Raw genomic sequence first — 12,430 nt, forward strand, 5'->3', positions numbered from 1 at the left:
AATGCTTAAAATTTATGTTACCTCAAATTTCGGATACCTTTATGTATTTTCCATATGAAGGAATATATGGAGCTGGTTTCTAGGGGTGGGTTCGGTTTGGTTCAGTTCGGTTTTATGATCTTTTTTAAACCGAACCGACTGGTTCAGTTTGGATTGGGTATAAAACCGAACCGAATCGACCGTTACATTCAACCCAAACCGAACCGAACCGAATGAATATTTTTCGGTTTGGGTTGGATTCACAGGTTGGGCTGGGTTGGGCTTTCTGATGGGCTTCGGCCCAAATTTTTTTATTTTTGGTTTAGGCCGGTTTGGGCCTTATGATGAGCTTCACTTTCAGCCCAATTTTTTGTATTTTTGGTTTGGACCAGTTTGGACCTCATGCATATTTCATGACTAAACCTTCACCTTTGGATTATTATGGGTCGGTTCGGTTTGGGTTGGGTAAATTTTCTACCCACCCGTAACCCTAACCGAACCGACCCGTTTAACAGTTAAAAACCAACCCAAACCGACCCAAATAGTTCGGTTCGGACGGGTTGGTCGGTTTGGATCGGGTTTTGCCCAGCCCTACTGGTTTCGTTTATGTATTTTCAATTGGTGCTGATTCAAATTGACCTTGAGAATTTTACCTTTGCATATTGATGACTAGCGACTTTAAAATCTCAAAGCAGCATTCATTTCGAAGGTAGGCAGTGTAAAATAAAAGGTGAAAGAAAATTGGTATCCCTCATTTTAAACAATATTTGCAATGACTAATTTTGATCGTCACGGTTTCATGTACACTAGTTCAAGATCAGAAAATTATCTTCTCTCTGTTATTAATTTGACGTGAACATACTCAAATCTAAACCAGATTATTATATGGCAGCTTAAAATTACAATTACCTCTGCAACAGTTTTAACAGCCGATATATCTGCTTACTGGAAGACAAAAATAACTTTAACCGCGAGAGAAGTGGGACCGAGATCGTGACCAATGTCCCATTATCATATATTTACATGAATCTACTACGAGCCACAGGCATTACCGAAACAATCGAGTAACAATCATGCTCAATCTCAAAATTCCATCATCCAATAGCTTATGAGTAATGCTTTTGGTTTATAATAGCTTTGAGATCAAGCTGGAAGCATCAGACTCAGGTTGGTACAAGCGCTAACATCTTGGTCTTCAGTATTCCCATACACATCTGGATTTCTCTGTAGAGAGGAAGATTTTGAGGACAGCATGGATGCAAGCTTGTAACTGCTGACTCTAACATCTGTGCCACATCACCTGGAGGACACTGTCGTTCGCTACAAGTCTGTAAAGCACAGACGGAAAAATGTTCAGCATAAAAAGATAGACGTGGTCTTCTTTGACTACTATACCAAAAAAGTAAATTTTAGTATAGAAGTATTAAAGAAAGCTTGAAAAACAACGATCTGCACATACAGACCTAAGAGAAAACCTAGAATCAACCATCCCAAGCATTCACATATTTATCACATAATCATAAATATGTAAAAGACAAGCTTCTCAATTTCACTTGTACCGAGATGCAATCCACAAGTTACCTTCATCATGAACACAGTAGCAAGAATTGAAGTAATAAGCTCTGAAGGGATCACTGCCTCGTTTTTATCAGAATCAGTATGAAAATTTGACCTTGGTGAATCACTAGTAAGTGTGGTCTCCGCTGTACAGGAACTTAATTGATTTTGATGAGCCATATTGCCATTGGCCTGCTCTTGAGACCTACTCACTAATACTCTGGAGTCGGGAGCCAGTGGCTTGCTGTCAATAGAATCTAGGGCCTCTCGAATCCTTAGAAAAGGATCTTCTCCTTCCTTTCTTGTTAAAAATGCCTGTAGTCATATCGCTTAGAATTTATCAGATCCATTGCCAAAACAAACAAATAAAATAAAAAGGAAAGAAAAGAAAAGAGGATAAACTGCTTATATTTTCAGACAATTGCACAACTATGATGGACAATTTGTTTTTGAATTATTGTGCAACTACTAAAACTCCCCTGAAGGAACTAGCAGTGCACCCTGTAATATGATAGATTCTCTATATGATAAAAGAATAAATCTAGAGTAATCAAATTTGAGTACCAAATTTTAAATATCAAATGATGCGGCATTATCTTATTGGGTTCACTTTCCAAAATTTCGCGCTATATTAATTTGTCAACCATTAACAAGCTGCCACATCATTTTGTATCACAAATTTGGTTGCCATAGTCTTTCAACGAAAAAGAAAAAAAGGTGGCCCTACCATTACTCTATCCTACAGGCCCAAAATTTTAGTATACCTAATTCTATACGAACTCTTTTGGTGTATGACAACTAATATACTAAAGAAATCCACAGCCTGTCAAACATACAGGACAGCAAAGCATAAAGGGCCTCTATACCTGAATGGCTACATCTACATATCTATGCGCTTCGAGTCTTGATACTCTGACAATTTCTACACCAGATGCTGAGTCTTGAGAAAGAGAAAAACCATCAAAAGGACTTGGGAGGCCACCATGGATAGTGGAGTAGGCAGGATGCTTCAACCAAGGAAGCAAGGGATTTCCTGGATACGTATTACGTTGCCTCAAATGAAGCAAAGCTGAAGAAACCTGCAAATGAGAGCAATCAGTCAAACTTTGTTCCAAGGTCAGCGGAAAATGTAACTAAAAGCAGATGTAAAGCATGATATGAAAATCACGGAAGCCACATGCCTGGCCACTGGCTTCCTTTAGCTGTACAAGTACCGTGGCGTAATCCTTTTTAAAAGGTTCAGAATTCTTTAGAAAGCTGTCTCCATTATTCTGGCTTTCCAGTATGTCATTATTTGTGTTGTTAAGCTCCATCAACAATGCTTCCTATTAGTCAGAATAAAAGAACTTTAGACTATCATCTTGACACACAGTCATAGGGTGAGTACATTACTTAAAGATCATAGAGCAGGATAATGCAGAAATTCATAAACAGTGATTAGTAAGAAAAAACTAACATTACAGATCCAGGCGTCAGAAAGGATGAGCACATACAACCCAATATTACTGTGTCCCACCAAATGCATAAAAAAATAAAGCACCAGAAAGTCCAATCTCCATTTTGATGAAAATAAATTTTAACGCATGGATACTAAATTTAATAACCTTTTTATCAAGAGCACGAGCCAGCTCAGAAAGAGCTCGAATATCAGCTTCCCTCGCTTGATTATTTGCCAGTATACAAGGCTGACCTTGACTGCGGGCTGCTTGTTGTGCAATACCAAAATCAGCAGCTGCTTTCAGTTGTGAAATGTCATGGGTTGAATCCCCCTATATGGCATTTTTTTAATAGCAATTTAGTATCACTAGCATCCTTTTGTAAATACTCTATGGCAGTAAGAAACCCTAAAAACAACATTACTAAAAACATCATCATAAGATGCAGTTACATCAGCGTTTCTGATATGATTGTAAAGAATGTTAATCATGCAAAGAAAAGACACTTCAACATTGCAATTATTCTTTTCAAAATTCATTTTTAGTTTTCCAACCTATGCAAGGCCAACTTAAAAATGCATGTAGGTTCCCAATTTAGTTCTTTTAACCTCTAAAAAACAACTCAATTTAGATGAACTATCTAAATCATCATGAGAGAAAAATCAAGAATAGATCTAAAATAAATAAATAAATAAAAAAGGGTTAAAATAGAACTAAAAAGAAATGTTATTTGATACAAAAGGAACCTCAGTTTATAATATGTTTATATCTACCATACCTCTTAGAGAGAAAAATGCAAAATTCATTGGCTCAAAATGCCTATGAAAAAAATGTAATAAAAATGGAGTTGAGATTCCTACATGAGACAGTATAAGAGTTTTAGTCATAAGGTGTTCAAGCAACCTTGTGCTATGTTTTAGTGAAAAAGTAGGTCTTGTATGAATTCCAAAACATATCAAAGTACCCATTTCTCAAATTTCACTGTTCTACCACCGAATCTAGTTTTCCAAACATTATTTCCATGCATTCATAATATCATCTACCTTGGAAGTTTGCAATCAAATATTCATAAAATACAAAGAACATTTTCTTTCCATAAAGAAAAAAAATTAATAATAATAACAATACCAAAAAAGAATTAACTTTTTCTTTCCATGAATAATAATAATAATAATAATAAAGAAGAACAAGAACAAGAACAAGAAAATTTTCTTTCCATAAAAAAATAATAATAATAATAAAAACGAAGAAGAAGAGGAAAAGAAAATGGGGATTTTGATAAGCTGAGCAAAGTATTGAGTTAACAAAAATGAAATGAGTTTTTTACTTAGTAGGGATGCTGACCTTTCCATGCTTTACAAAGGCATTCATAGGGCTAGGTGCTTTCTCCAGATGTCCACCTGAAGCAAACATCATAGACCCTCCAAAATTCAGATTTCCATTCATTTGTAGCTCCTTCGATGCCAGAGAGAAATTTTCAGCCGAAATGTTCTGTCTCCTAAGAGCCTCTGGCATATTTTCCAATGGATTTAAAGGCATGCAATCAACATCCTGTCATGGAAATTTTCTCTAATTATTCCAAAAGAGACAAATAGTTCTGACATTAACATTATGATTCAATGAGCGCAGCAAGACTATTTGGTTGGATGAAAGAAGAATTCACTTGAAGCAAATTCACCTCCGGCACCAGTCAAATTAGCTCTATTTACATCTTCTGATAGTAAAGCAACTCACTTAAAGCATCACCAAAAGACTATTAAAATTATTTATATGGCCTAGCATAGCATTATGTACAGTAAATGCTGCTTCACCATTTGAAGGAAAAGTTCAAGATCTCAATGTCCTGTGGAATCATCTTAAGTATTTGGCTTAACTATAGGTGTCATAGGTGAATGAGTTTTGCAAAATTGAGAGTCACTGCAAAACTAAGAAATTACTAAAGTTTTCTAAAAGTTTAACTTTTACTATCTCTCAGCAGAACAAAATTATCTCCCCCCCCCTCTCTCTTCCTTCCTCTCCTCACATCATAATTTGCCCCTGATATAGAAACAAAATGTTCCATACATAAGACATTAACATAAATACAAAATGCAACATGAGGACAATCTAGAAGAAACACTAACATATGCAAAATTCAACACGAGGACAAGTTAAAAAAAAAAAAAAAAAAAAAAAAAAAAGGGGCTACCATGATCAATTCAACTCCTATCTCAGGACGATCAAACTGAACCCTGCACTTGTCATGGTCAACTGTAAGCACACTCCCATCATGAACTTCTCTGGTTTTGGGATGAAGTGCAATTACTCGTTGTCCAACCGATAAAGGTCTTGCCAAATCTGTGGGGAGTCCTTCCCTAATGCCCATACGAAGTTCAGAGTAATGTTTTCTAACAGAGTCCCGATATTGTTTAAGTTTCTCCCTTTCTTCACGAAGAAAATGTTCAGAAAACCTCCGAGGTTTGCCAAGGGAACTGCATTAACAACTGTGATGTCACATATTTTGTTGACATTTCCAATATTCTCAAACAAGTTTTTATAGCATCAGATTCTAGAAGCATAAAACTGTAGATGAAAGATGTACCTTCTTATGACACCCCACTCAACACGTGTTAGCCTTGGGATGTGTCCCAATCCAACATGATTTAGGTACTCCTCAAATTCCCTCTTAGCGAACCAAGGGTAATCTATTGCACTATAAAACCACTCAAAAGTGCACCATCTACGTACCATATTAGACAACAGGCAACGAGACAGCTTTTCCTACAAATTAAATAATAATTACATCATTCAATTCTAAACTTAGATAAAATAGGACTTCAAGAAGAAAACAGTTGCGATTTACCTTTACTGAATTGGAGCATTTATTAAGCTGCTCTTTTAATAAATCTGCAAAAATCATTTCTTTGGGGGACAATGCTCGGGGTAGATCCATTTTACGCCTACTTCTTCTTTTAGTTGGTAAGTTAACTTGGCTCGCCGAAGGAACTTGAGAAGTTGATACGACTTGATCACTTCCAGTTCTTCTATAATCACTACTCAAAGATCCTTCTGGTGATTTGACTGATTTCCATTGTTTTGATGGAGTGGTGTTTTGTCCAGTACGTTTCCCTTTAACAACTGGTTTATTCTCTTCTTCACAAAATACCTACAGCACATGGATGGAAGTGAAGAAATATTCAATCATCAATTTCCTTCACTTGTTTTAGTCCAACTGAAAAGCATAAATGCATTATAGCAGACTCATTTTGACTTCTGTCAGCATACACAAATTTATGAATATGCATATGGAAACTTTTCTAGCAAGATAAATTTTAACCTATACTACCAAAATATATAGAGAACTTTCACATATTTCTATACCATAATGTGTGTCTGTGAAAACTGGATAAATTTCTAATTAAGTAGGTATTTCAAACTTAAGACTTGAATGTTTCAGTAGAAAATGAAATAAATAGTGGATAAGATTTCTCATTGATTATTCCATGGAAAACCTTTTAGTGATTAGCTTCTACTAGATATGATTGGTATAAATAACAACGGTCATCAACACAACTGGTAATTCCAAATATCCGCAAATCCAAAATTGAATATAAAGGTGAGCAAGATAGAGGGTTTATTTGTTTATTATTTGGTAATTGCAATCCACAAAGTGAGCTGCCCCGTAAAATTTGTGACCTAAAAGTGAAATGTTCCTTGATATATAAAGGTTAGCAAGATTGATATTCTTCTTTTTTTCTTTTACTGACTGCGAAAACATTAACTTTTTTTTTTTTTTTTTTTTTTTTTTTTGGGGGGGGGGGGGGTGGTTATAATTGCAATCCAGAAAGTGAGCTGTAAAAACATTAATATTCTTTATTCTTTTTTCTTTTTTTTCAAAAAAATATAATTGCAATCCACCAAGTAAGCTGTCCCTTAACAATTTGTGATCAGATCACTTGGTTTGCAAATCCATGGAACCATGGTTCATATACTAATTATTCAGAAACAGTAATATATTTGTAACAGAATTATATTGCAAAGGTTTCTGTGCTTCCCATATTGTGGCATAGCCCCATCCCCTCAGAGAGAGAGAGAACTAACAAAACTATATGCACAGACTGAAAAAATTATCACAGATCATCAGTTCTAGGATATGATGTACAAAACATTTTTTCAAAAAGACCAAACAAAAAGGAGTAATTGTAACCAAAATGACCCATGTACCTCTGTCTTTGAAGGTTCACTCGTGTGAGAATCCAAATGGGCTTCAGAACTTGATACCTGTATTATAAAAAGGAATTGGTTTTTGTCATAAAATCAATTCACAAATAGAACATCAATCAATGAGATAGAAAGAGAACAAGAGTTAGAAAATAAATTATTTTTTATACAAACTAAAAGAAGGAACGTGTTTATAATTATATTTCATACCAAGGACTTCCGCTTCCTTTTCCATGCTTTGGCTGTAGACTGAGGCTGTTGCTCTGCTTCAAAGATGGTATTGATATTAGTTGTTGAGTCTGTTCCAAGCTTGGATTGAGGAAGAATTGGCTTTCACCATCAAATCAACCCATAATCGATCATCAATTTCATCAGATAAAGAGAAAGAGATCTGGAAGATAAAGAATTTTTATACCAGATAAGGCATGAATATGTTTACCTCAGGTACCAAGGACTTGCGCTTCCTTTTCCATGCTTTGGTGGTAGACTGAGGCTGTTGTTCTGCCTCAGAGATCGTATTAATATCACTTGTTGAGTCCCTTCCAAGTTTAGATTTTTTGGAAGTAGTATTCTCAACGCCGGAAATTGCATGAGGTACTTTCTGTTTTGAACCTGCAAGTTTATTTCTGTTTCTAACTTGGCTTGTAGATGTGGCTTCAGGTACACTACATTTATCTTCTATATCAAGAGTTGTTCTTTCTTCCTTCAACTGGACAGATGATTCTGAATGCAACAAAATTTTACTAAAAAATTAAAAAAAAAAATTGACCATTAATCCAATGCTGAAGCAAACATTTAATTTTAAGAATTCATCTGATTCATTTTTCTTCAGCATCTTCTAAAAATGTTAAATTCATAAAAATGATCATGTAGTCTGAATTCAAACTGCAACAACCATGGAGAGTAACATTAGGAAGAAGGAAGGAGGGAGGGAGAGAGACACACTGTCCCTCTCTATCCCAAGTAAAGGGCATGGTCAACCAGACATGCTTACCAGATTCCATAGTGGATATTGGCATCATTAGAGACATATCAGCCAATGTTTGCAAAGCATCCAAGGCAGAGCTTTCATCTGCATGAAGAATAAGTTGCAAAATGAATGCATTTTGTTACATGAGGGCCAAAGAAGCTAGCTAATCTCTTAATAACTGAAGCAAAGCACAATCCAAATAACTGACAGCAAATCAATATCTGCATGGTAAAGCGAAATGGCGCATGATGCTAAAGGTACAAGAGATTGAAAAGGGAATATATTGAGAGATATCATTTACCACCAACACTTATAGTGCAGTTTGCCCTTTTTTAAATCTTTCCTTTTATTGATTCGTGGAGGGTTTTATTTATTTATTTATTATTTTTTATCTGAAGTGAATTGGAAATTCAGCCAGTGGAAAACATTTTTTGGTCACTGAAAAATTACACCCAACATGTTATACTTTTGGAGAAGCCTGTCACTTTCCAGAATGACCTCATGTGTTCCACTGCCACCATTCATCATTCTCCAATGACCAGTTACATCCATTGGAGGTCAGTTTGCAGGTTACTAAACATTCCTGTTTTTTTAAAAATAATTAATCAATCTTTCTCTAGCAATTCCAAAAAGTTTATCAAGAGGTCTCTTGAAACTCCCAACCAATCAATTGCTCTCTGACCACTAAAAGTCACACATTAATGGTTTGCTTACCAAAAAGTAGAGGGGGAAAAAAAAATGTATCCACTTGTCCAAGTCAAAAAACAGCAAACTTGGATGAAAACATGTCAGTGTCAATAAAAGCATTTTCTAATGTACGAAGTCATTTTGCAAGAAACAACTGAAAATGGAACCTAATAAAAAAAACTCAATAGCATAATCAACTTAAAAACTAGTGAGCATTAATGATAAAAGTACCTCCAAAGAAAAGTTCTTTGCTCCTCTTCTTTTGACCACGTGGAGAAAATCGCTCAGCATTTGAATTTGAAACTTCTACTTCAACTTGTCCCTTTACAGCATTGATGTTTAGTCCTTCATCAGTGCCACTACATGCTTCTCCACCATCATCAAACTGATCATTTTCCATGTCTTCAACCTTCTCTTTCTTTCTATAAAACTTCTTTCCCTTTCGGTGAACTTCAACTGTACCTACACCTTCCATATCCAACAAGGAGCTGGAATCTTTGGCATAATCTCCATTTTCAGCTCCCCTGCTTCCTATACTACCTTCAAGCCAGTCTTCATCCATGGAGCTACCATGAACCTTGACACGAGCTGTCTCTCTTTGTGGGCGCTAGACCAAAAAAAAAGAAAAAAATATCAAATAGATCCTTTCATTTCTGAATCAGGAAACGCAACAAAAGTAGTGGATGAACATAAGGAAAAGTTAAATACCATTCTTTCCCAGCTCTGAACCGGAGAGGATTTAATAGGTTCTGTTCGTCTGTATGGTGTCTGGGAGACTTGGGGGGAACCACCTCTTTGTGAAGCCTCAGCCAAAGCCAATGCTGCCACATGTGCAACTTCATCATCGTTTTCATTCTCCAATTTTCGGCCCCTTTTAATTGGCGAAATATAATTTTCCATATAATCCTTCCTATGTGAATATGAAACAGGAAAACGAGGTGTCCTCTTCCCCACAGCACGAGGCTGGTTACCTGATATGATTTTGAAATCATGCAGCAGAACTCAAGCTTAAGATGATTTTATTACAAGAGTAACATAACAAAATAATAACGCAATATTGATGAAACAGCAGCAAGAGTCCCATAATAAGCTACACCAAAATCAAGGTATTTTACCATCAAAGTGTTTCTTTTTCAACAAAGATAGGCAACCATCAGCTGAAGCAACTGAATGAGACTGGAAAGGATCTTTGGAGGTGATAAGATGATCCTTCCCACGCTTGCGTTTTTGAGACTTCCGAGAAACACCCGACGCATCATTGCTCTCTCGTTCACTTTCGGTCTCTTCCTGTTAGTTTATATCACGACATTAAGTAAGACTATATTCCATGAAGAATTTAAACGCATAGAAATAAAGTCTGAACTATTTAAAATGATATTCCATTGCTACAAAAGCAAAATGAAAACAAGAACAACAAGATTCAGACACAATCTCAAATCTATATCCAATCTCACCAGAACATTATAGTGATCGGTCATCATTGCTATCAGGCCAACCACAGAAGCTGTTCCCTCTGGCAATGATAAGTATGCCTGACAATCAAAAGAATATTTAGATTAACAATACTTATATATTAAAACTGCTATAAGTCCACCCTACAATAGGTTTTTATTTTATTATAGTTATTCAGCAAGCATAGATGGACCATACATACCCGGTTCATATTATAAAGAGCCTCCACCATTTCAGTACTTCTGTTACGCACTGTAGCAGCAACCTGGAAATCCACAGAAAAATAAAATATAAAACTTAAGAAGAAAACACACAGAACATAAATTTGATTCATGAAAACATGAAACTAAAAGGTATCACACTTTCATGATTGAGGGAAATGGGGCAAAGAAAACTGCAAGCATATCTGCTGAAAAAACTTTTACAACTCTGCCCTACATTGACTGAAAGCTGATAATCAAATAATAGCACACCTAAATGATTATGAGCGGAATTCAGAAAAGAAAAACTGAATCAGAAAAAGAGCTAATAATAATAATGAACCTTCTTCCAGTCTTTCCCATACTTCCTGTAACCTTCATAAAACCGCTCAAGCTCTTCCTTGCTCCACTGAGATCCCAACTTATCAGACAATTTCCTCTTCTATCCAACGAGTTGCAGCAAGCAAGAAATCAGGCTTCAAATATGTATTTGCAAAAAATAAATTAATAAAAAAATATTCAAATAAACCATGACTTACCCGTTGCTTGTTTTTACTAGAGTTTCCCGCATCTTTTTCTTGAGATACTTCATTTAAATTTGAAAAACGCCTGTTCACACTTCTAGATTTTCTTGTTGGAGCCATTGAAAACGCTATACCTATCCGAAACACATCAGATTTTAAACTCTGACTAAACACCAGTACAATAATGCCAACTACAGCTACAGCAATCACACCATAAGTGTAAAACAATTGACAACATAACATGTTCTACACGCATGTCCGGAAATTAAAACTTCATGAAATGACAAAGTTTCATAACTTATACAATCATCTAAACGCCACTCATATAGCAGAAAAATCTATAGCAGCAATGTCTAATTATCTATCGCCTCAAAGACTGAACAATAAAGCTCATGGCTACAGGTCAACAAAGCACATGGTGACATCATACAGAACCTTTTCTCTCTCCAACAGATTGGTCTCAGTTTACAAGTTGCAGTACTTACTTTTCTATTATTTTCTAAAAGGAAATCTCATAGGTAAATTAAAAAATTAAGCCCTTCGCATCTTCCAGTTTAAAAAGGAATAAATGAAAGCAAGTCTTAGCCAAACCGAAACGGAAACCAGAATTCAAATTTGACAAAGTGTTTTGGCACATATAGGAAACCAAACTACAATCACTGTCACATTTGCGATCGTAGCGAATCGCAAAGGATCGCCAACCCAAAATAAAAGCCCCAAACTCAAAAATCCATCACAAAAAAACCAAATGCAATCAGTTAAAAAAGACAAAATACCTGTCCAAGAAACAATTTTTACCCAAAAAAAAAAAAAAAAATTCCTCCAAAACAAAAAATTTAAAATTTATAAAAGAAAAAAAGCAAATCGCAGAATCAAAAACACTTTGAACTTCAAAACCCTAAAATCATAGATCGGAGAAGCTTACCGGCCGTAGGGTTATCGGAATCGAAATTGAACCATTAGAGAGAGAAACAGAGAGAGACAGAGAAAGAGAGAGAGAGGGAGAGACAGAAAATGGTTCAAAGTCTGTGAGAGAGAGAGAAAGAAAAAGAAAGAGAGAGAAAGCGAAGTGGTTTCAGAGAAAGAGTGGGGGAGGACTGAGAGGCGTTGCCGCGAAACTTGAATATAAAGGAGGTGGGGGCCTGAGAACCAATGAGAGATCTTTTGTGGTTTTGTTTTACGCAGAGCGTGTGTGTGGAAGATGAGGTCAAGGAGGGAAGATGGTGGATTTTGTATTCTTTCATCTTAATCACCGTACACGTGTTCCCGACTGGGGGTCTTTACGGTTTATGTTCATGGTTCTTCTTTGGGTTCCATACGGGTGATTCCACCGGATTCGATTTGAAAATATTGGATGAGAAGAAAATTTTAAAACGGACCCTGTATTTTCTCAAATTTCAGTTAGGTCCTTTGGTCTGATGCGCT

At 35.9% G+C, this 12,430-nt stretch overlaps 1 protein-coding gene across 3 annotated transcripts; it reads right to left on the reverse strand.

Moving 5' to 3' along the window:
- Positions 1 to 703: 703 nt before the first annotated feature.
- LOC107411922 (protein ALWAYS EARLY 2) lies at positions 704 to 12,219 on the reverse strand. 3 transcript variants are annotated; one of them, XM_016019598.4, is made up of 21 exons: positions 11,931 to 12,219; positions 11,021 to 11,139; positions 10,825 to 10,920; positions 10,484 to 10,546; positions 10,284 to 10,361; positions 9,945 to 10,116; positions 9,538 to 9,800; positions 9,061 to 9,436; positions 8,167 to 8,244; positions 7,612 to 7,895; positions 7,383 to 7,502; positions 7,176 to 7,232; positions 5,815 to 6,117; positions 5,554 to 5,732; positions 5,161 to 5,443; positions 4,317 to 4,523; positions 3,141 to 3,305; positions 2,718 to 2,861; positions 2,403 to 2,615; positions 1,561 to 1,851; positions 704 to 1,307 (listed from the first exon to the last, which is right to left on the reverse strand). In XM_016019598.4, exons 2-21 carry the CDS (start codon positions 11,123 to 11,125, stop codon positions 1,143 to 1,145), a joined length of 3,642 nt encoding a protein of 1,213 aa, XP_015875084.3. In that variant the 5' UTR covers positions 11,126 to 11,139; positions 11,931 to 12,219; the 3' UTR covers positions 704 to 1,142. The 3 variants fall into 3 exon arrangements, with proteins under 3 accessions (XP_015875084.3, XP_015875085.3, XP_015875083.3); XM_016019599.4 differs by having other exon boundaries at positions 2,751 to 2,861; positions 10,825 to 10,923; positions 11,931 to 12,217; XM_016019597.4 differs by having other exon boundaries at positions 10,825 to 10,923; positions 11,931 to 12,217.
- Between the last annotated feature and the right edge of the window lie 211 nt (positions 12,220 to 12,430).

The sequence above is a fragment of the Ziziphus jujuba genome, chromosome 10 (genome assembly GCF_031755915.1).
Source record: "Ziziphus jujuba cultivar Dongzao chromosome 10, ASM3175591v1".
NCBI lineage: Eukaryota > Viridiplantae > Streptophyta > Magnoliopsida > Rosales > Rhamnaceae > Ziziphus > Ziziphus jujuba.